This window comes from Andrographis paniculata, unplaced genomic scaffold (genome assembly GCF_009805555.1).
Source record: "Andrographis paniculata isolate CXL003 unplaced genomic scaffold, ASM980555v1 Contig36END, whole genome shotgun sequence".
In the NCBI taxonomy this organism is placed as follows: Eukaryota; Viridiplantae; Streptophyta; class Magnoliopsida; order Lamiales; family Acanthaceae; genus Andrographis; species Andrographis paniculata.
The window spans coordinates 1,244,742-1,268,162 of NW_026137569.1; the positions used below are offsets into that span (position 1 = coordinate 1,244,742).

General features: G+C 35.1%; 5 protein-coding genes across 6 annotated transcripts; 2 read left to right on the top strand and 3 right to left on the bottom strand.

Moving 5' to 3' along the window:
- The first annotated feature begins 4,094 nt into the window (after positions 1 to 4,094).
- On the top strand, positions 4,095 to 7,017 carry LOC127249445 (E3 ubiquitin-protein ligase AIRP2-like). Its single transcript, XM_051272209.1, has 5 exons — positions 4,095 to 4,431; positions 5,113 to 5,263; positions 5,396 to 5,462; positions 5,547 to 5,781; positions 6,368 to 7,017. Exons 1-5 carry the CDS (start codon positions 4,343 to 4,345, stop codon positions 6,576 to 6,578), a joined length of 753 nt encoding a protein of 250 aa, XP_051128166.1. The 5' UTR covers positions 4,095 to 4,342; the 3' UTR covers positions 6,579 to 7,017.
- Positions 7,018 to 7,265: 248 nt separating this feature from the next.
- Positions 7,266 to 9,322, bottom strand: LOC127249962 (endonuclease 1). Its single transcript, XM_051273071.1, has 9 exons — positions 9,130 to 9,322; positions 8,868 to 9,048; positions 8,666 to 8,773; positions 8,492 to 8,547; positions 8,311 to 8,394; positions 8,066 to 8,161; positions 7,921 to 7,985; positions 7,739 to 7,812; positions 7,266 to 7,651 (listed from the first exon to the last, which is right to left on the bottom strand). Exons 1-9 carry the CDS (start codon positions 9,319 to 9,321, stop codon positions 7,527 to 7,529), a joined length of 981 nt encoding a protein of 326 aa, XP_051129028.1. The 5' UTR covers position 9,322; the 3' UTR covers positions 7,266 to 7,526.
- A 19-nt stretch (positions 9,323 to 9,341) lies between these two features.
- On the bottom strand, positions 9,342 to 11,915 carry LOC127249963 (endonuclease 4-like). The gene is made up of 10 exons (XM_051273072.1): positions 11,772 to 11,915; positions 11,517 to 11,653; positions 11,153 to 11,333; positions 10,959 to 11,072; positions 10,832 to 10,887; positions 10,564 to 10,647; positions 10,362 to 10,454; positions 10,173 to 10,231; positions 9,988 to 10,061; positions 9,342 to 9,774 (listed from the first exon to the last, which is right to left on the bottom strand). The coding sequence occupies exons 2-10, from the start codon at positions 11,628 to 11,630 to the stop codon at positions 9,650 to 9,652; spliced, it is 900 nt and encodes a 299-aa protein (XP_051129029.1). The 5' UTR covers positions 11,631 to 11,653; positions 11,772 to 11,915; the 3' UTR covers positions 9,342 to 9,649.
- Positions 11,916 to 12,199: 284 nt separating this feature from the next.
- Positions 12,200 to 15,167, top strand: LOC127249549 (uncharacterized). The gene is made up of 6 exons (XM_051272409.1): positions 12,200 to 12,563; positions 12,999 to 13,178; positions 13,746 to 13,827; positions 13,937 to 14,044; positions 14,401 to 14,559; positions 14,784 to 15,167. The coding sequence occupies exons 1-6, from the start codon at positions 12,312 to 12,314 to the stop codon at positions 14,981 to 14,983; spliced, it is 981 nt and encodes a 326-aa protein (XP_051128366.1). The 5' UTR covers positions 12,200 to 12,311; the 3' UTR covers positions 14,984 to 15,167.
- Positions 15,168 to 15,207: 40 nt separating this feature from the next.
- Positions 15,208 to 23,339, bottom strand: LOC127249548 (beta-galactosidase 6-like). 2 transcript variants are annotated; one of them, XM_051272407.1, is made up of 19 exons: positions 23,151 to 23,339; positions 22,971 to 23,066; positions 22,398 to 22,510; positions 22,105 to 22,171; positions 21,925 to 22,017; positions 21,385 to 21,528; positions 21,108 to 21,196; positions 20,920 to 21,025; positions 20,767 to 20,854; positions 20,073 to 20,191; positions 19,515 to 19,679; positions 18,778 to 18,962; positions 18,137 to 18,243; positions 16,911 to 17,020; positions 16,555 to 16,662; positions 16,326 to 16,436; positions 15,927 to 16,138; positions 15,445 to 15,772; positions 15,208 to 15,332 (listed from the first exon to the last, which is right to left on the bottom strand). In XM_051272407.1, exons 1-19 carry the CDS (start codon positions 23,310 to 23,312, stop codon positions 15,222 to 15,224), a joined length of 2,514 nt encoding a protein of 837 aa, XP_051128364.1. In that variant the 5' UTR covers positions 23,313 to 23,339; the 3' UTR covers positions 15,208 to 15,221. The 2 variants fall into 2 exon arrangements, with proteins under 2 accessions (XP_051128364.1, XP_051128365.1); XM_051272408.1 differs by lacking the exon at positions 23,151 to 23,339 and having other exon boundaries at positions 22,398 to 22,493; positions 22,971 to 23,043.
- Positions 23,340 to 23,421: the final 82 nt, after the last annotated feature.

Genomic DNA, 23,421 nt, shown 5'->3' on the forward strand with positions numbered 1-23,421 from the left:
TATCAATATCTATACATTATAATAATTAAACCATCATTCAAATTCAAGTCTATAAATATGTTACAACCTTACGTCTCAAAATTAAAACACACACCTTAATTTCTCCAAACTAATGGCTACATTTAACTATGCCCATTATGTTCTCGTCTTGACAGTGCTTCTTGCCATTGTTGTTCCACATAAATGTAAATATAATTTTTAATTTTTTAAATAATTTAATTATATACTTATACTTGGCATTATGGTTTATAATCCATATAAATTAGAAAGTATGTACTAGTTCTTTTATAGCTCACCAGTTGTAACATTTTCTTAAATTTTAAAAAAAATACTAACTGACTGAGATTGTATACAATATTCTTGAAAGTATAATAAAAAGGTATACAATGTCTAAATTACGATGAAGAATCACATAGATTTTTCAAATAATCAGTGAATTATAAATATTAATATTTATATATATTTTTTTGATTATTTATATAAATTTGAAAAAATTAATATCGCAGGTAATGACAACAAAGTGATGGAAGAAACCCAATCAAAACTTATTCTTACAAATTGCAGATTATTAACAAAGTGCAAGCCAGATCCTCATTGTTGGTGTTGCCCTCTTTATCCTATGGATTTGTGTTGGAGGAAAAAGGAAGACTGTGATAAAGCGTGTCATTTGCTTGATTGAATTGTTGTTCTTAGAGTAAATATTTTCTTCATCCGACCAATAATACAATTAGTCTTGAAAATAAATAAATAAATAAATAAGTATTATGAATTTTATTGGAAAGCCAGTATAATTTTAAGATTGATCGACAGTATGATTCATTATATTTTATTTTAGATTAAACATATATACACAAATACAAAGATGATTTTAAATGTGGACTGTAACTCTTTTTCATTAAAATAAAAGTAATAAATATATTATAGCATGTACGTCTATAAAAATTATGTTAAATTTAATAATAATTTTTTTAAGTTTTAAAAGAATTAATAAAATATATAAATTTATAATCTATTTTTTCTAATTATTTATATAAAAATAATTAAATAAGGGTTATGTTTTATTTTTTTAATTATTTGCTCGGGCCTTTTGAAATTCCGAAATGACCCTCAATGCATGTATATTTATTGATAGATTTAGTAAAGTTGTTCGACGAATATGATACAATAGATTCAAAGAATAACTAAAACACATTTATAGTAATTATTTGGTGGAAAATTTTGAATAACGAGAGAAGTTGAAAATTAAAACAAAAGGAAATAGAATGATTGAAATGGATGGTATTGAGAATATTCTTCAAAGGTTATAATTAATAGGTTGCAATAAATTCATATTTAGGATAATTCAAATCAAACACTTAAGCTTTTGGTATAAATGAAGAATAGAAAATTAGAGAATTTGTTGCTTATTGTGTTATGCAACAAACCAATACAAATTAAGTATCTACTATAGTAATTATGGAGGTTGATTGTTGGAAAGAAAAAAAAATATATATATATATATGATGTTTTATTATTATTATGTTAAAAAAAAAACTTCCATTTATTTTATAATTTTTCCATTTCAAATGGTTATTTTAACAATATTGTTCCCATTGGACTAGGTGGTGGGTTACATTGGAATCATTTTAACTCAAAAAAATATATGTATTCTAACTTCTATTGTAACTTGACGTGAAATTCTTTTAATATTTGAGTAAATCTCAATCATACTAAATTTACTAATATTGTTCAATAAGGGGTTTGTAATTTTTTTTTGCCCACGCACGATAATAAAACCCTAAAACCTCAATTATGCCAAATGGGTGTTCAATCACTTGATATATATTTATATTACATCGAATAAATTTTTAACTATTCTCAAAATACACCAAAGCTCTAAAACACAACCAAACAAACCTGCATGTTATATTTAAAATATTATAATCCGTCTATTTATATATGAATATATATATATATATATATTATCTTTTTTATAAAATAAAATGCATGCAATGTACATTATTAGTTTATTTATCTAGATAAAACCATTGTCCATACACATATAGTGTACAAATAAGATATAATAAATTTATAAAAAATAATGTATTTTTTATAGAAAAATATAACAACTCAATTCTAGAGATTTTGAAAATATTGCAAAACTCACCATATATTGCTTGACACATCTATATATACATCCATCTCATGACATTATTTTATTGTCTTAAATAATTATGTCTTCGTACAAGCTAACTTGCTTTCTCTTCTTTATAGTCTTACTCTCCATTTTCCTTCCTCATGAAGGTAAGAACAATTCATTCATTTATTTAAAAATAAATCTTTTTAAATACATTTAGTAGTAAATCTTAATTTTATAATTTACAAATATAAAACGAAAACAAGCATGCCCTTTGCTTCCTGCCACCTTTAGGCTTGTTCTTGGAGCTTGATTTGATTTATAGATTTTTTTTTTTTTTTTTTTTTATCTGGATAATAATCTAAATATATATAATAGTATTTTTTAAGACAAAAAATATATTTTTATGAAGTCGCATGGTTGCATGAGTACATATCATGTTCTTTGCGCTATGTTCTTTTGGAAATTCACTTTTTTTTTATTACTATTACTATTATTATTATTATTATTATTAATTTATTTGATATTTTTCAGGTTTATTTATTTATTTTTTTTTATATTTCAGGTTATGGTAGGAAATTGATTGAAAGTAAAATAAATATAGCATTTTGCAAGGAGCGTCATTATGACAAAGACCCGGACGACACATGCTGGCACTGCACTCTTGATTTCTCCCGCGATTGTTACTACAACCGCGACGATTGTGAAAAAATATGTCATCACTCCATTGGATGATTGCTTCCGCGGACCACTGAACCGAGGACCACCATAATACTGCCCATTTAAATAAATGTATTTCGCACATATGCATTATATATATATATTATATATTATAATGCGATAATATAGATGTTTATATATATATATATATATATTTTATCTAGTTCGAAATTATCTTGGTTTTAGAATGTGATTGTGTTTTGTATCTCGTATTATTTAATTTATATTATAATTTTAAAAAATATATGTAATACCTTTTCTATTCTCTTTATAACGTTTTTAACTGTTGATCATCACATTACTAAAATAAATTTTAAAAATAAAAAAATAAAATCAAAACTAAATAGTGGACTAAACCAACCTAGGGGATGCCCAGTCCAAGAACGGGCCCACCAAAAATGGGCCGGACCACCCACCCACCAGACCCGTATCGAAACGGAGCTGTCCAGTCTACCATCTGGCCCAATTTTGTAGCGGCCCGCATAAGATCTCGCAGCCCTAGAATTTTGAATAGGCCCAAATAAATTCATAATTTTTTGCATGGTCAGACCAAACAAGTCCAATCATTTAGCCCAATAACTGTGAATATAGTCCACTGATTTGTTTTCGGCCGATTACATTTAATATTTTACTTTTTTCTTATAAAAAAAAAAACTAAAATAATTATGAAGTATAATAATATTATAAATTATTAATTTATATAATTAATCAATGAAACTAAAAAGTAAAAAATAGAAATAATATTACATTGATTTGTATTTGGGGGAATTTTGAACATTATAAAATAGTATAATAAAATACTAGTACTCTAGATTAAGTATGTTCATTTTTATTAGTACTCTCTAAAAATGTTAATTTTGATCATTTTTAGTCTTTTTCATATCATATTTAATAGTAAACAATCTAATATTTTATTAACTTTTTATCTATTATCTTTCATCTATTTATACTATTGTGGTTAGTGGACCCTATGTATATTTTACATAAAATTTCTATTTCAATTAAAAATCATACTATTAACTTTATAAAATTTAACTATATGTTTATAAAAAATATATTAAAATTAGTATATTGTTGAAATTTTGTGTATATATATTTTTTAAAGTAATTATTATTTTCAAAATGTTAAAAAAATACAAGTTAATATTAAATACCTCTTACACGGATCCCGGTATATGTTTCGGCGCGGCACGTGTGCGGTTTTATCTGTTTCTTCCTCGTAGTAGAAGACGAGTCTAATAAAAAAATGGCCAAAGGCTCACAGTCTCAGTCTCAATCGCAGTCACAGTGTGAGCTTCGCCATTGAAACTTTCTACGCACAAAAGATATTATTTATTAAGGCAATTCCCCAAAATTCATATCTCTATCCATCTATTCTCGCCGAGTTTCCTAATTCTACCTCGAAATTTTCCTTTTTATCGACGAATTACTTATCAGATGATCTCCGTACACATGACTGTTTGGATTCTCTGACGGAAAAAAAGGGGAATTTTGTCGGGATAAGACATGTACGCCGCCGGCGGAGGTCCAATGCGTAAGTCCTTCAAGGATTCGCTTAAAGTTCTCGAAGCCGATATTCAGCATGCCAATACTCTGTGAGTTATTTACCCTCTTTTTCTTCGGTCCTTTGATCGGGCGCTGCGGTCGGTTAATGTTTTTAAAATCAGTCCTAATGATCGATCAAGCTTCCCTTTGCTAAGAACTTGTGTTTTATGTCCATAGAATTAGGTATTTTTCGTGTAATTTTCGGTTTGTTTGTTCGGGAAATATTTTTTTGTAGTAAGAGTTTTTGGAGCTTGAATCTCAGAATTATGTAGTTTATGCTTCAATTTTCCTTTCAGAAAGATGTCCGGGGCTTTTTTCCGGTATGATTATTAGAAATTGCAGGAATTTTGTAGTTGAAGATAGTTTGTTGTTCACTTTATCGGTTGCTTCATTCTGTAACAAAGGTATCCTTTTCAGGTTCAACTAACGATGAGTTTTGAACTTCAATGATATCTTCTTGAATTTTTAAGAATCAATTGATGGTTTCAATGAAGATTTTCATCTTAATATATTACAAATAAGCCAAAATATGGTAATAGGACACAACTTGTGGGAAAGAATGCAATATGAAATTACCATTGATGAATTATAATTTTAGAGAGATCCATTCAAAGTTCCTATTCCTTGTACATCAACTTTTCCTGCTTTTCAGCTTCTTTCTCTAATATGTGATGAAAATGTTCCACCAAGGAAACATATCTTAAAATTTGAGTTTCAAAATGGTGTTACAGGGCGTCTGATTATCCGCGAGACTATGATGGCGCATGCCTACAAATGAGAATGTCGTACAGTCCGGCAGCACAGTTTTTCCTCTTTCTAGTTCAATGGACTGACTGCCATCTTGCTGGTGCACTAGGACTGTTGAGAATCTTAATATACAAGGTTGATCCATGTTATGTTTGATTTGCCTGTCCTCTGATGTTATTCCTCTTAACTTAATCTGCTTGATGAACTGCACTGCCTATGTATTCCACAGTTGGTGAGTGCAATAAATTGAGCTTTATCATATTACAGGTCTACGTTGACGGCACTACCACCATGTCCACTCATGAGAGAAAAGCAAGCATCAGAGAATTCTATGGTAACTTGTTTGTTCTTACATATGCAGTCTATTTTCCTAACAAAGGGTTTCTGGTCTGGGAACTGAAAATTATTTTGTTTCCAGCTGTTATTTATCCTTCTTTGCTGCAACTTCAAAGAGGAGTCACAGATTCGGAAGATAAGAAGCAGAAAGCTGTGTGCCTTGAGAGATACAGGAGAAAGGATGAAGAAGAATATAGGCATTGCTCAGAATCGGAGATTGAAAGGGAAGAAGAATGTGGGATTTGTATGGAGATGAACAAGAAAATAGTCTTGCCCAATTGCAACCATGCTCTGTGCTTGAAATGCTACAAAGAATGGTACTCTATCCAGCTTGATTTATTCTTATAATAGTTGGCTTTTGGATCTCCAAAACATAAAATTGAAGTGTGCTTGTTTGGTTCATGCATCACTTCTCGATATCCTCGAGTAGATTTCTTCAACTAGTTGCCACTGAGATTCCTTATTTTAAACTCCATAAAAGTTAACATCCCTTCTCTGGTTGTACTTCTGGTTATCACACTTAGCACCTGTTCTTGAATTTTTAAAATTTGTATATGAATATGCATGCTTGGCTGAGCTCTAATTGAAAAATCTCAAGTTTTGGCGGTGATATATTTGCTTATTTGGAACTGAATGTTGTGTTTTCTACTTGAAAGAAGCAAGCAAACATTAAAAAAAATGACTGTTTTCCGTGAAAATGATTTCACAGAAAATTGGAACTTCATAAGAACATTTTATTTCTACGGAAAGCTGAAAGTAGAATAATTGGTTAATATTACTTCTTGTATATCTGATTGATTTGTTCGTTTACACAAGACGAATCAATGAGAAGGTCATAATTGTTCTAGCATTACTTAATGTATACAAATTCTTTTCATTGCCATCTTATGAACATGGTTGCAGGCGCACAAGATCACAATCATGTCCCTTTTGCCGCGACAGCTTAAAGCAGGTGAACGCTGGTGATCTGTGGGTGTTATTGGACAGCCGAGATGTGATCGACATGACAGCAATAACGAGGGAGAATTTGAAGAGGCTCTTCATGTATATAGACAAATTGCCTCTGATCATTCCCGAAAACCTGTTTGATGCCTACGATACCCATGTGAGGTAATTGACTGGTTTCCTCGTAGTTTCCATTTATGGATTACAGATCTTTCTTGTTCTCAGGATGTTGGATGCTCCGAGGAGCAAGAAATGTCTTGAAAAGTAGTCTTGGAATTCAAGTGGTCTTATCCACATCTCATTAGTAACAAAACCCAGCCTTGATTTGTTATAGGCCGAGGTTCAGCCTTAGGATTTGGTGGGGGCGGGGGGCGGGGGTGTGACTGTAATGTGTGCTTGTGGAAATTTGTAAATGTATGTACAGTTTGAAGTCTGCCTTTCCAAACTAAAGTAAAAATCTGCTGTTGTAGTGGCCTTAATTTAAGTATCTACTACATTGTGAAACCTCCCAAGATCGATATCTCTTTGCTTTTTGTTTGTGAATTTTAATTTGTCTTGGCTCAGACATGATAGGAGATGCGTATGGTATATGAAACTCGCGACTTAACCACTTTGTTCGTCGTTAGATCATAGATGAGATGGTATATCATATGGTTTTAGTTTTGTCATCTATGCTTCTGTGCCTGTGGGTTCAAATGTTAATATTTCCATGTAATTAGCATGTTGTCTGAATTTCTATTACCTGAAACTTACCAGATTACAGTGCACAAATTCTTAAAGTAAAATACAGTCTCAATAGATTATTACAGTAGAATACCTGTATTTTTTAAAAATTTATCCTGTATTTTTTACTATTTAGTAAGGTTGTTGCAATGTACAATAATGGTTGTCATTCTCGTGTCCAATGGTATTAGATATATGTGTATGGAGTGTATAATAATTGGTTGACTAAAAGTATAAATGTAGCTTGCAAATGTGGGGACAATAATTGCAAAGAATTTTTTTAACTTATCTAGTCAGTTGTGTCATTCTGTGCTAATAATTGCAAGGCTAGAGAATATTACAGTATTTGGAAAAAACTTTAAAAAGAAGTGAAAATGGATGTTGATTGTTTTGATTAAGTTGCAGCCATAAAGTCATCTTGGTCATCACTGAAGACATTGTTTAAAATCATGGCCAATCTGACCCCACCCTGAGCTATCCTCTTCATCACAATAGGTAATCTTGAATCAAAGTAATCATCTGTTCATCAAACACAAACATCACTGGGTAACACAAAAAAAAAGACACAAAGGTAAGGGAAAAAAATAAAAAAACCCATAAACATACCTGAAAGAGTCTCTCCAGATTCAACACCTTTATAGCCCCATTTGCAAGCTATATTTATACTTTCAGTTGCATATCTGGGTAGAAATGAATAATGGATTATGATAAGGCAAAAACTAGAGAGTGAAAATATGTCCCAAGGTGAAGATATATATATATATATATATGAATGTATATATACTCACTTGTTGACACAAGAAAGGAGGTTACTACAGTCCCGCCAAGTGGCAACATCAGGAGACCAGATCCCCTGTTTAAGATTGAAAAAATTGAGGTAACAATAAACTAACAAGATTGGGTGTGGTGTATGATAAGTTTTCAGTTTCTAACATCAGTGAAGTTTCCTTCAATGTCTTCTTGGAGTAGGTTGATGTCTTTTCCATAGTAATCCTTGGCTGCTGTAAGGATGATCTCTCTATCCCACACCTAAGCATACATTGTTTTGGCACAATAAGTGAGTTAAAAGTAATTGACTTGTAGTGAAATTTCAGAAATTATGAAATTGCTGGATATGGAATGGTGTTTTATAGAACAAACTGTAAGATGTAATATATATGGATGTGGGTAATACTCACGTGATGCAGATTCGACTTGTGTCTGAACCAGCGCAAGTCTATGGTGTTTCCTCCTTCGTCGCTTGTGAACCCCACATGCATCGGCTATCAATAGCCCAATTATGATCAAGATTAGAAATACAATAATGTTTTCTCCTCTGCAGAAATAAGGAATTTGGATCTCTACTTGTATATTGGTTACCTGATGGATATCTCCCATGAAGTGTGCCAAGAACAACAATGCCTCCGTCATGTTGTCTGCCATAACAGCCATGGAAATTTTTATGTTTCAAATATGCTAATCAGAATGGCCTTAGACGAAAGATGAATAAATATAACTGAAGCAGAGATGGAAAAGAGGGGCATGGTTTCTTACGGCGTCTGTCAGAGGTTCCATGGCGATAATGCGAGAGCTGGTTAGTGAAGTTCTGAATGGCGCCTGCAACACACATGTCCTTGACTCCATGTTGATCGTGGCAGTCCCCTTATTCATCGTGCACCCGTAAGTATTCCATTATGATAATCAAAGAGAAGAACAACAGTAGCAATTCTCTACCTCAACTGTTAATTAAACTCACTTTGATAATTGAAATTGCAAGCCTTGTCAGGTGTGTCGATGAAGTGAAGAGGGCTCGTCCATCGGTACTTGTACCAGTGCCTTACTTGGTCCGGCCACACACACAGCGTTGACAAATCACCGTTAGCGTAGTCAGGTAACAGCATTTTTACAGCATGTTTTGCTTCCTCTTCCAGCAAGTCCTATTGTTTAGGGACCCAAACACTGTTAGAACAAATGGAGATTTTAACAAACTCATAATAGATTAGTGTAAATAATTTTACCTGTGCAATTTTGCAAGTCATTGCATGTCCCTCTTTGCTCCATGCTTCAACACAAGGTTGGTGAACTGTAGAAAAACAAAGAAACCAAGCCCAAAAAGACACACAAATCCCTCTTAAAAAAGTGGATTTTACCATTGTGACAATGGAATTTTCTTTAGCTCCTAAGAAAACAATATGATTATGACCCACCATGATAGTTGAACTGATCTATATATAAAAATACACAAATAATTGATATTTAAGTTAAACAATGCTTACAAGGCAAGGATTCCCATAGTTTTTGCATGTGTTAATAAAGCATTTAATCCTTACAAGCAACATAGGATGGGATAGCATATCCTAAAATACCAAGGCATCCAATCATATAAGGGGGAGTGGATGACTTAACTGTTAAATATTAACAGAAAAGCTACCTAAGCAACATAATATCGTCTTGACGTGAGTGAAAGTGCAACCCAGTAGAGAAGGTCAAAGGGTCCATATAATGGTATATAATAGTGTATTCATAACTATCCTCCAGCTAGATAGATGCTCTTGCAGTTGATTCATGTTTGGAGAAAATTCTATTGAGTAAGGCTGCCAAACGGACCCCGCCTTGGGCCAATCTCTGCTCAACAACTGGCCATCGGGAGTAGAAATAGTCATCTGCACAGAAATGGATCCTTAGTACTCATGTGCCCGAGCAATTTGGGATATGTGAAATCACATGCAGAATTGTTAATTATAAAATGTTGAAGAGATCATTCGACAATAGGCAACTAGAACAAAAAAAGTTGCAATAACACAAGAAATGGCATGGATAATTGACAATTGGATAGCCTTCAGCAGACAGGCCAGATGAATTAGATAAAACATTACCTTCTAAGGTACTTCCAGGAGTGGCGTTTCTGTAAGCATATTTACAAGCTAAGCTAACACTTTCAGAAGCATACCTGTGAATGATCAAATTGTTATAAGATCTTGTAGGCATTGTGTAATTGTGTTGCACGTCATTAGGTAGAAGCATGAATTGGGATGTAGAAACACATAAAGAATATACTTACGGATCTGGACAAACTGTCTGGTTGCAATTTTTCAAAGTTGATTCATCAATGAAGGCGTCCTATTTGTGAGTTAAATGGCAATAAAGATGAGCCATGGTGAGTGCATGACCAGCAAGTCACAAAAGATTTTGAATCATGGATGAACCCTTCTAGTCTATGTTATCGAAATGTTCGAAGTATATTAGATACCGTGATATTTCTCTGAATGGCTTGTATCATTGTTGCTAGATCTTTACCATAGAAAGTCTTCATGGCAGATTCAATGATCATGGTGTCCCAAACCTGATATAAGGACATTGTAGGCAACATTCTGTCAGTCAAAAACTTAATATAGAAGCACAAAATAACAAAAATATTTAGAAACTTGATGTTGAAATAGCCCGCAACTTACATGGTGCAAGTTTGTTTTCCTCCTATACCAACGAACAGTTATTGAATTTCCACCTAAATCTCCAAGAAAGCCAACATGCAACGGCTGCCATCCAACATTAGAATTTTAGGCATGATTGAATCAACTTAGTTATTGCATCGTTGCTATTACTGAAGTCTGTGCATGCTACATTTCTAAATAAATTATCATAATTCATCAGATCATTACATTGATCATGGATTGTAAAGAAAATCATCAAGTAAAGAATTTGTAAAGAACATGAGGTGACCTGATGAACATCGCCGATATAATGGGAGAGAAACATAAGTGCCTCCGTCAAGTTGTCTGCAATAGGAAGAAAAGTATTGAGTTATAACATTGAGGGCATAACCAAGCAACAAACGCTGGATACTTACACTTGGCAGCAGATGAAACAGATTCATCACCATCTGCAACAAGCTGCATTGTGTAGTTATAAATTGCTCCAGTAACACACCTATCTTTAGTTCCAGACGAATCGTGGCAATCTCCTGTCATAAATCAGGAAAGTTATAGACGTAGCAGCACAAACCAGAAACTTAAATTCACTTTAGCAAGAGAATACGCTTACGGCAGTATCGATAGTTGCATCTGAAGTCAGGTGTGTCGACATAGTGCAATGGACTACTCCAGCGGTAGAGGTGGTTGTGTTTAACTTCATCTGGCCAGGCGCAAACAGCTGCAAGCTCTCCTTCGGCCTCATCTGGAAGCAGCGCTTTCACTGCAGCCGTAGCCTCTTCAGTTAGATAATACTGTATAAACAAAAGGCATTCCCATCACTCCATAGGACTCCATTGGAAGAATTCTTCTAAAATAAGCTAATTGAATTTTTCAAAATTAGGGCACTTAGATACATCGCAGATCAACAACTCACAGTCACAAACAACAATCAATCAAACTATCGAGATTCCAAAGCTTCTGTCGAAGGAAATTACCTCAGCAATCTTGCAAACAGTAAAGTGACCTTCTTTTCCCCAACCATAAACTTTCGGAATCACAAAAAACAACACAACCACACTGGTAAGCCACCATTCCCGGAACTCAGCCATCACTGCCAAAAATCGCCTATAAACTGAACGAGCACGTCTCGTCAAACAAACTCATGCGCAAAAGACACCAACTCGCATCACACCAAAGAAGACAACAATATCACAAAAACAAATCAGCATATAAACAACTCCAACACCTACCAATAATTGCAGCATTAACAACCACTAATCGCCTGCGATTGCCACGTTAATTCAACTAATTTGTCGCGCGATGATACGCTGTCTGGATATCCACTGTAACAAGGATTTGGCAGTGATCGAGCTTCCAGCCTCAGCCTGTGACGTCTGTTTGACTTATTATGGAAGATCACGAGAATAGTTATTATTAAGCTTAGTTGGGCCGGGTCTGAAAAAGAAGTAAGGGCCCAAATAATTAGGCCTTCAGGTGGCCCAGTTAAGTTACTATTATGGACCACTTTTTTGTAGCCTATGGGCCAGTGATGGAAAAGCGTGTTAACAAAAACGACACTAGGAAATACGTTTTTTACTACAGGAAATTTTCTCATCGTACGGCTCGATACAAAATGATTTGATTCGAGCTGGACTTACTGCAGTAAAGATCACCGGACACAATGACCTCTATATAGTGGCCTCTATACTGTGAACCAGTGCTGGAGTGGAGAGTCTATCTGGTACTGAAAATCCTTGGATCGTTCATCCGAAACAATAAGGAAGAAAATCATGAAGGCGATAGTAATCACAGAGCCGGGGGGACCGGAAGTCCTGAAGTTGCAGGAAGTGGAGGATCCTCAGATCAAAGATGACCAAGTTTTGATTAGGATTGCAGCCACCGCCCTCAACAGAGCGGACACCATCCAGCGGGTGGGTAGGTATGCCGCTCCTAAGGGTGACAGCGAATATCTCGGTCTAGAATGCTCCGGAATCATAGAAGCAGTCGGCAAAAATGTTGATCGGTGGAAAGTTGGGGACCAGGTTTGTTTTAATTTCTCGGATATTGCGTCTATTCACTTCCTGTAGAGCACGCCGCTGATGAAATAATGAAACAACGAGCTTATTCAATTTGTATTTATCAGCTATGCAGTGGAGTTTGCCGTCGCGTTATCGTTATGTGTTCGTAAATATATATATTGGATGATCTCGGTTTGTTTTGATCCTTCATTTTAGATAATTATGGAAAACTCTTTTACTACCTCTGAAAATTGAAAATCTAAAAGGAAGTTTGGCGTGCTTTGTTTCCATATTTCTGTAGTCGTAAGAATTTGTTGTGTATGTGTTTGAACTTTGAAGCTATTCTTTGATTGACTGATCTCTGTCAAAATATGGAAATTCAGAACTGGATACATGATTAACATATTTTCTAGTGTGATTATCTGAATTATTAAAGCGGAGGTGTTTCTTGTGGAGAAGGTTTGTGCACTTCTTGGCGGAGGAGGGTATGCAGAGAAAGTTGCTGTCTCTGCAGGGCAAGTTCTTCCTAATCCTTCAGGTGTTTCTCTTCATGATGCAGCTAGTTTTCCTGAGGTAGCGTGCACGGTTTGGTCCACTGTATTTATGATGAGCCACTTATCCGAGGGGGAAACTTTCCTGGTATGTTTTCATTGTTCCAATTTGTGTCTTATGCAGCATTCAGCTTGCAATCGACTGTTCTTGTGAAGAAGATGTCTGCTTGTTGAATTTTTAATGTTATTGTGAAGGAAAATTTTGGACATATTAATCTCACAGATAAGCCTGCACTTTATGTTGATGGCATTCTATGAACTGATCCTATTGTGTGTGTAATATGTAGATATATATATATATACACATATACATATTCTGATCTCATTGTTGATGATATTTTAGTGTTTTACATCACTAGCATCAAAAAGAGTTAACAATAACCTTATTAGAATATGCCTTTATATAATTAAAACTAACTAAAAGCTCAACATAAAAGTAGTATGGTTCAAGCCCAACTTCATAAGTGAAGCTTTGAAATTGTTTAATTAGGAGAAAAGCTCTTAAATGTGCTTGAAGATTGTTTACTTATAAAAATTAGCACTTTACAAAATTAGTGACAGTATTAGATATTGCTGAGGTTTTACTGCAGGTGTGTGCCAACTGATATCATGAATCTTGTAGCTTTGTACTGAAATTTTACATGAAATTTTTCAGATACATGGGGGCTCCAGTGGCATTGGTACATTTGCAATTCAACTGGCTAAATACCGCGGAATCAAAGTTTTTGTCACTGCAGGTTACTACCAAGATGGCACAGTTTTGAATTATTGAATGATTTCTATTGCTTTCTGTCTGTATGTATGTGTGTGTGTGCGCGACTGATGTAGCTAACTTCAATCCTTCAGGAAGCGAGGAAAAACTAGCTGCTTGCAAGGACCTCGGAGCTGATGTTTGCATCAATTACAAGACTGAGGATTTTGTTGCCCGAGTAAAGGAAGAAACTGGAGGAAAAGGTGAAAGGGTTACATTCTCTTTTTTGTGTGTTCGGGCGTGGAATTTGGATTTTAAATAATAAAATTTTGAGTTGAAATAATTATTTGATATGATATAAAAATGTGTTAATATGGTATTTTGAATGTAAAACTAGATTTTGATGTAATATAAAAAAAATAGATATTTGATTTGATGTTTTTCTAGATTAAAATTTTCGTGAGTAGTGAAAACCTTAGAGAACCCCAAAACCAATTCAATCTCGGTGGATATATTTTCTGAACTTGTATGATACTTATAGCATAGAGAACTGTGTTGCGATTGCCTTTCAGCTCTTCTTTGGCCTGAATATCTAAACATTAAATTTATGAATCAACAGGTGTTGATGTCATATTAGACAACATCGGTGGTCCTTACTTGCAGAAGAATCTGGAAGCTCTGAAGCTCGATGGGAGGCTGTTCATAATAGGTTTCATGGGTGGATTTGTATCAGAAATAAGCCTCGGCATTGTCTTCGCCAAACGCCTTACTATCCAGTGTAAAATGCTTAAGCCTTCTTACTGATAAAGTGTTATTAAAAACCACACCTCTTGTTCTTTCAATTCTAGGATTCTAAAATGGCAAGAAAGAATTTGCAGTGATATAATATATATATATATATGTATAATCAGTGTCTGTCTGTAGGTTCTGATTCTTTGCCCAAACGATTAACCCTTACGTTGAATTGTGGATACTTGGCTAAAAAATGCCGTGTTCTTGCAGCCGCAGGATTGCGAAGTAGGAGTCCCGAAAACAAAGCTCAAATTGTGAGGGAGGTGGAGGAAAATGTCTGGCCAGCAATTGCTGCAGGCAAGGTAAAACCTGTTGTATACAAAAGCATGCCATTAGAACAAGCTGCAGAAGCTCACAGGCTTATGGAGAGCAGCAAGCACATCGGGAAGATCATCCTTGTCGTACCGTGAGATGTCCCTTTTAAACACTATTGTTCGAATTTGCTGAAAAGTTACGCAATGAATGGCACCCGAAAACATGTGTGCATATATCTAAATATCGTGATGCGATACGAGTTCAAGAACTCTTATTTCTGGAGAACATATAACATTTGGAAGCAGACAGATGTTTCGGGTTATAAATCTGCATTTATTATGGATAATTTCTGTTTGGAAAGCAAGAAAATCATACAGGTAAAGTAGATTGAACTCATGCTGTACAAAGGGCTTCAACTGCTAGAGTTTTCGCAACATTCGGACATGGGTCCCCAAGTTCAGCTCCGGAGACTGGAATCGAACATCCCGACTTACCGACACATGCCTGGACAACAAATTCGAAAAATACCAACATCAGCTGGCCAGGTAATGTATCTATTAACTGCTCATGTCCAGTAACTTATCGAGTAAAATTGCTGCACTAAAATGTTTGTTACCTTGTGAACAATCGACGAGACATCAGTATGGCAAGTTCCTTGTTTCACTGCTCCACAGTTTCCTTCTGGAGTCCCAAAGCTGGCAAATCGAATCGAAGCTATACGCCACCCTGTTTCACAGGTCAGTCGAAGCTCCGGTATCCTAGATGCAAAATCCTCACCCGATTCCCAAGTATCAGCAGGCGGAAGGTCAGTCTCTGATACACGATTGCATATTCGTTGCCTATTTTGGGCAACCAAAGAGATAGTCGAAGGATCACCTCCGAGTTCTTCATGGATGACTAGTAAGTTCTTGCCGGGATTTAGCCAAGGGCGCGGAATGTGGTACCTGGAGATGGTTCATAGAATTCAGCAACCTAAAACTGAACTGCAGTCGATATTTTGAGAAGGATCGTAGAAGAGGGTAAGAAGTTAAATATAGACATCAAAAGCCACTTCGGATTTTTCGCAGATTACGCCTTCAGATTTCGGATTCTACTTACAGTGTCTGAGCAGGTTGGCCACACTTCTTCAAACATTTTCCGGCATTGTAAGTTCCTCTGTAATCACAATTCTCTGAACATCCATTTGATGGTGAGAGATTTGAAGACCAATATCTGCCTATACTCTGACCATTTATCCATGCTTGACCCTTCCCCATGCCGGAAAGATTCAACGCCACGGGACCGTTACCTTCTGGGGCATCGAAGACAGTCTGATAAATGTTATCAAAAGTGAGTTAAACGATTGAACCAACGGAACCAACGCAATGTAGATTCGCGAAAGGGGATAGTAATGAAATGTAGATTCGCATTCTCGACATAATCTTGGCGAGCATAGCTCGACAAAGATGTGTTAGTATAAGTATGTGCCTACTAAGGATTGGGATAAGCTCTAATTACCTTGTACCATAACAAGCTCTGGTTGGTAGGTATTGCACTTCCCTGGATCCATACTGAACTATTTGCCATAGATACATTCTCCAGTTCAAGGAACTCGCCTTCGAGTCCAACCTGAAAATGTCGGGGACTATATCATTACGCTGTCAAATTGGGTAAACTCATACTGCATATGGAGCTAACAAGTAATGAGATATGTACCAATTTAATAAATTGAGATGAAACTACCAACCTGGTAAGTCCATTGCATATTGGAAAGGTCTGCTTTGGAGCCCTCCAAATCCATAAGAATGACAGAATATAGTCCCGCCCCTTGGATATCAAACCACGGCCCATAATTCTGAGGATCGATAGTTTGGGCAACAGAAAAATTAATACTGTCGAAATCATTAATTGTTCAATGTAATCAAGTGACAGGAAAATGGAGCTGAAAAATGCTAAGGATTAGTTGTAGAACCCCATCAAGAGTTGCTAAGGTGCAAGATTGCAATGACTTTACTAATACCATAGTCTTCACTGTTTATTCATGCATTATATTATCAAATAATACATGAGAGGTATATTTTTGGTACTTTTAATTACACTAACCTGCAGACCAATCATCATACTCAGCACATCTAATGTGTTGTTTCCACTGTGAAGGTTTATTTTAGCAGTAAGTGTGAAGCTAGCATCATCATGATTTCCATAACTGAACCCTGGAAAAGGTAAGCGTGCATCAGATAAGCAAGAACTATCCTTTCTCGTACTATTGTGTCTACATTAGTTTCGGCACATACTGTTTTAACTTTTAACGTGAGCTATGCAACATATTTTGCACAATATTATCATGCATCATTAAATTTTGGTTTCAGTTCATACTGTTTATATTACCTTTTTTCATTACAGTTTCCCATTATTCACTATTGCTAGCAATAATCATATACTCCATCACTTTTGACCATCCTAATCTTCAGGTAAATAAATCTATACCTCAGCTAACAAGTGGTGAGTGCCAGCTTCAGTTTTACTAGTGAGTGCCTACTTCAATCTTTTGTATTCGACCTCACTTACCCATTATTGAAAACAATACGACAATTAATTTTCACTCTTGCAGTAAAAATCTAACCACAAACTAGAGCATGAGCAAAATAATTTTAATAACAAATTGGTTAGATATTATAGATTAGAAGTTGCCACTTATTGGGAATCCAAAGTGGAGTGGTTTCAACTGGAGATTGATGACAAGGGGAGCTTAGCTTACAAATACATCTATGGGCATAAGTGGTTGTAGAGAATACTTCTACTTTCTCTTGTTGCCTGCTCAGTAGATGAGTTAGATGAGAAGTCATAGTAATCTGTACACGCTGACTTTAACTAGTAAAGAAGTCAATTGAATAAAGTAGCCGGTATCTTCTAACTGAGTCATTGTTGTGTCCTTTCTTTCAATTATATTTCACCATGCAGGTTACATTTTATGTCAACCAAACCAACAACTGCAAACTACATAATTTTCGAGCCCTACAGACTTTATGCTGACCCTATATTTATCAGCAGGAACAACTCGCAAACTTTCATCGCAAAAGGTTATGCAGAGTCAAGTTTATTGCAACCACAATTACAAAGTCAAAGGTACAGGCCCAAGCTCACTGAACAAAAAAAAAAAAAACAATGCAAATTATAAACTTTATGTAGCACTTACAACTAAACATCGAGTACTTAAAATTTTAAGCTAATCAATCTCTTTCAACTTGGAGGAATGTTAAAAAAAACAAAAATGAAATTCATGGACAAATTAATGTGCAAAAAGAAATATCTGAGAATATATTACTTACCAACTGGTTTTTTGTTTACAAAGAGAAAAGCAGCATGTCCCAAGCTCATGATAAGCAACCCTACTTCTTTTGTTTGATTTTCCACAGTTTTTTCATCCACATTAATGCTGCCATAGAGGGAAAACGAACAGAAAATGTAATAATATTCAGTAAACAGAGCATGTGACTATAGATTCTTGATACCCTATTACCCTGTACTGCAAAATTCCTTGTGAATGGAAACCCAAGATGAAAAAACAAGAAAAAAAACAGAAGAAGGTTAATAGCATATGTTGCTGAAAATGATGAACGTCTAAAACTAGCCTAAGTCATCTTTGGATGTACAGGTTCCACATTGCATAACATTAATATTATGTATTGTAAAGTCCCGTAAGGGATGGCCTAGTGGTATTGCAGTGAACTTCTAACTGTATGGTCATGAGTTCAACTCTCAACACCTCTAGGTCCTGCGTGCCACATTGTTTGCCAAGGAAATCAAGAAAAAATAGGTTACTTATTACATGAACACCAACTAGGACAACATCATGTGCCTGTCCGTCACTGTTATTTTTGAAATTTAGGTTCTTGCGATTTAGTGAATTGTTCCCAGCACAATAGTATATACATAGTAAATAGCAAAAACTACAGTTATACTGATTTACCTTGTGGTATACCATAGAAAATCACTTGAATCTTTGGTTGTATTTATCTGCTCCAGTAAACCTGAAGCCTCAAACGAGTTGTTACTCCAAATGCCCACTTTTTCTTTATACCAACTCCAAGAAGATGATGGCATGGTTACGTCCCAAATAGAAGAATCATCATCTAGGGTTACTTGTGAAACAACCTTTGAGCAAGAAACATGTAATGAAGAGTTTTGGCAAATTAGAGCTGATTTTCTGCCAAACCAATCTTCTTATATATTGAATAAGCATATTTTCACATTACAATATAATCATTCACGAAATAGTAGTGCCGACAAGAACACATATGCAACAACATGAACAAAATGTTAGGGATTGAATTTACACAACTAATCATTCAAAGGAACAATTGGAATCCTTATAGTTACTGATCAATTTTGGCCTCAAATATGTAAAAGGAACAGTAGAGATAGTCACTTAAGATTCTGATCAGCATCCATCCCCTCTTATCAATTAAGATAAAAAGTTGTTTGGAAGGCGGAAGCCTGTATATTTATTATGGAGATATTTTAAAAGACTGAGATTTATCAGAGATAACAAACAGAGCCCAAGTTCCACAAAATCCCTATATTGAATATTTTATACTTTCTTATTACCTATCCAGATTCCAAGGCCAAACAAAATATTAAAAAGCCAGAAAAAAAAGGTAGGGATTGGATCCTAATCTGTGAGGAAGCACAAAGTCTGTAGGTCACCTTGGCTGTGTTGAATATGACGTTTACACAATCTGGAAGAATGCTCACAGACCATGCAGGAAGAAAGTAAGATCTCCCTCTGAAGTTAACAGTTGCATTTGAGGAGCTATCATAATTAGCAAGAAAGGCAGCACAGTCATTGAAAGATTTGTAGTATACGTGTGCCTGAAAACAAAGATGATAATCAGTTCTCAGAGAAATTAATGATTGTTCAACTGCCATATGCATGTCTTTCATAGTTTTCATCCAAACAAACATTTAGATTGTACTTTCATGGCATCAACTTTCTATTTTTGAAGGGTGTGGTGCTGTATATGTTTTTTGGGATGTTTTTGGGGGGTTTTGGAGTTATTTATTTCTTAAATAGAAAATGACTTAATTGCTTGTATTTTTTTTTATTTTATTTTTTTCATTTTTTCCTAAAACATCACAAGAAAAATCCAATTTTTCATTCAAAACATCTCGTCAAATAACTACTTTTACCTCAAATATCACAACAGAAAGTACAAAATAAAAACCAAAACACATGTGAACACGTTAGGTTTTCGATGTAATTACCTCAAGATTCTGACCAAGGGAAATTTGAGTTGCATTGGCATTTACCAAATGCTCCTCACACTTCTTTACAGCAATATGAAGGTCACGTAGGTGGCCCCACTTTGGCTGATTGATATAACCTGCATAAATTGAACTTAGAAGAAGAAATACTTTCTAACATGTTGACCTTAGTGTTAAAGTTTCTGTGCTGTTCCATACGATGGAATTTCAAGCTCTTTCTGAATGGACTGTCAAAAAATACATAGATCGTCAATAAGGATCAGCATTTTTTTTAACTCTCCTTTATGCCTACATAGTTAGAACCCTCTTCCCCTCAATCCATGCATCATCCTTCTAAAGAAATGTTATGTACATGCTAGTATCTTCATGTTTCTTTGTCAATGGACAAAACTATCAAAGAATCAAACTTAAGAAGCCAATAATGCTATGAAGATATTTAAAATTTGAAACATATATTGAATCAACACATTGCTAAGTTTTCAAAAACCACACACAAGCATATTAAAACCAAGCCACCAGATTTCCACTTCCATTGTAAAATCTCACTTTGTGCATAAGAGAGTGAGCTACTCCAAGCATGAATGAAAGTTACTCCAATGCATACAGAGGCATATTGCTCTGCCTCATTTGAGTCGTTTTGTTACGCCGAAAAAAAAAAAAAAGGAAAGAAAGGAAACTATTTCAGGATGCTTACCATACTCATTTATTGGAGCATCATAATCATAACTGGTTGCAATCAGTGGTCCTCCAGCTGTTCTACCAAAGTTGGTGCCACCAAAATACTGCAAGAAGTGCGACTATCAGATGATAAGCTCCACAAGACAAGTCAACAACTATCAAAGCTCACCATATAATAGTTTTGGAAAGTGCCACCTGTTTCAAAAAATCGAGCAACAGCAAAAGCTAAGTCTTCAACAGGTCGAAAAGGAACAGCATATCCAAATGAAAGGAACCTATGGAAATGTAGGTTAGCATTGGACATGACTAATAGAGAGTATGATCAACTGTACAGGCACATAAATCTGTAGTATTTACCACCCAGCATAATTCTCCGTCCACATTTTTGGTTTGAATGGTGAGTTTGGAGACCATCGGTCACAATAAAACCCATTGCAAGTGTTAATCTGCACATCACATGTCTCCTTGATTTAGAAAATGGGTCTTCTAGAGCCTTCCAATCAGGAGAATATAGTTAACATGACATAAAAATAAATTTTCCAATGCTGCAGGTTTACTGTGTCAGATATGTTACGCGTCTTTGGTCATGCAGAAAGACAAAAGAACGATTAGTCACACCGATGCACATACTTACGATTGGATCAGGTGCATCTTCCTGTTGACACATTACCCAAGGAACAGTAGTGTTAAGACCAACGGCTGTTTCTGCAGCCCATTTGACATATAACACCCCAGCTACTCCATATGATCCTTCAACATTCCCATATTCATTTTCCACCTACAGCAATAACTCTCCCATAATCATACATAGAAAAATACAATAAAAAAATCAGACTACAAAATTCAAAGATACTTCTGTGGAGTTATGACTTCAAAAATTAAACTACTGTTCAAGTTTCATCTAGGTAAAATCCACAGTAGTGAATTCCATTTCCAGATAAATGGATCCTTGTAAAACTTTTATATTGAAAGCAAAAAAATGGTTCCTTGTAAAAGTTTTATATTAAAAGCAAAAAACTTTATTTCAACACATGAGGGTCGAATCATTTACCAACACCCATTCTAGAACATAGATGTTTCTATTGCCTCAGGGAAGACAATTTTCCCTGAATTCCAAAACAAGAAAAGAAAGGAAATATTTATCAAGTCAGCCTAGTGCAGACAAGGAAACTACCTGTGCAAGAATAATTGGTCCCCCTTGTGTTGCAAATAGATTCTCATCCTTCATCAGATTAACTATTTTCACAAGAAAACGCTCCATTTCACCCTGTATTGATGATTAAAATTTACGTGGAATCTTTAAGCTGCAAAACAATTAATAGGAAACTATGTACTGCAAAATTTAAAAATGCACCTTGAAAAGGTTATTTGATGTCCGGAATTGTATACCGGGAATGAAATGCAACCACATGGGGAATCCCCTGTTCAAACAAGCAAAGGAAATATTTGTTAAAATACGCATATGAACTGACTGAATTGTTTCAGCAATAATTTAAGATAAAATTTGCATGATTTCAGTGGATTCATTCCAGTCCTTAATGAGCGGGTGAATTCGAAATACTTTCAGAAGCAACCTAAAATCATGGTTATTGCCTTGGGACAAGAAAGTGAATTAGAACACAGAGAAAAAAGTGTATTAGCACTGACCCATAGTTCCATTCCGCACAAGCATAGGGCCCAATTCTCAAATGCACAAAAAGACCGGCTGCATGTACTTCCTTCACAAACCGAACTAGGTCAAACCTGCCTCCAAAATAGTACTACAATTTTAAGAGGGTTAGTATACAAGAAGAAATATATAAAAGTATGAAGTATGAACCAACGGACATATAAATTTATCAAACTCACTTTCTTTCATGCATGCAATGCAACAGTAACAACCCCATGCATTCATTTTGTTCTAATAAACATAAAAAGATCTCAACTTCAACTACCAATCATTATCATTTTAGTTTCCCGGTGAGATTACAAAAAATAAATAAATAAATGAAAACAACTATAAACATGAACTGGTCAAACCGATTCCCTTAGGCCTGTATGGTCGGAAAGTTTGGGTTAAAAGTATTTCAAATTATGGAATCAAATTCATTAGTTTCGTTTGTATTTAAAATCTCCAAATTTAGCTTAGTCAACTACCTATTATCCATTCATTTAAAATCTATCCTCAAATCCGAAAAGGACCTTATTTTTCACCAAAGTTACTAAGATAAACTACTTTACCTCTCCTCTCACAGGCTCGTGATAATTCCAAAAGACATACGTCTCTATCACGTCCAGTCCTCCTTCTTTTGCCTTTCTAATGATTTCTGGCCATAGCTTCAATTAACCAAAAACAGAAACGTCAATTCATGAAGCCGATTAGATTTGGGGGACAGGGGAAAAATCAAACTTCCAACTCACTTCCGGTGTCGATCGAGGATAATGTACTGACCCTGACTGCAGGATTCTCCGCTTTCCATCAATCACCAATGCCTTACTATCATATACCACGCTTGTCGAAACCGCCGTCCGACAAAAATTACCTTGAAACAGTAGAATTGACAAGAAAAGTACATTGAACATATTCTCAATACGCAATATTCAACAAGTAAAAGCACTAGAAGGTTTGCAATCTCAATCCCTAACCTTATATATTTATATATGCACATACAAGGACCTCGTCGTCACGTTG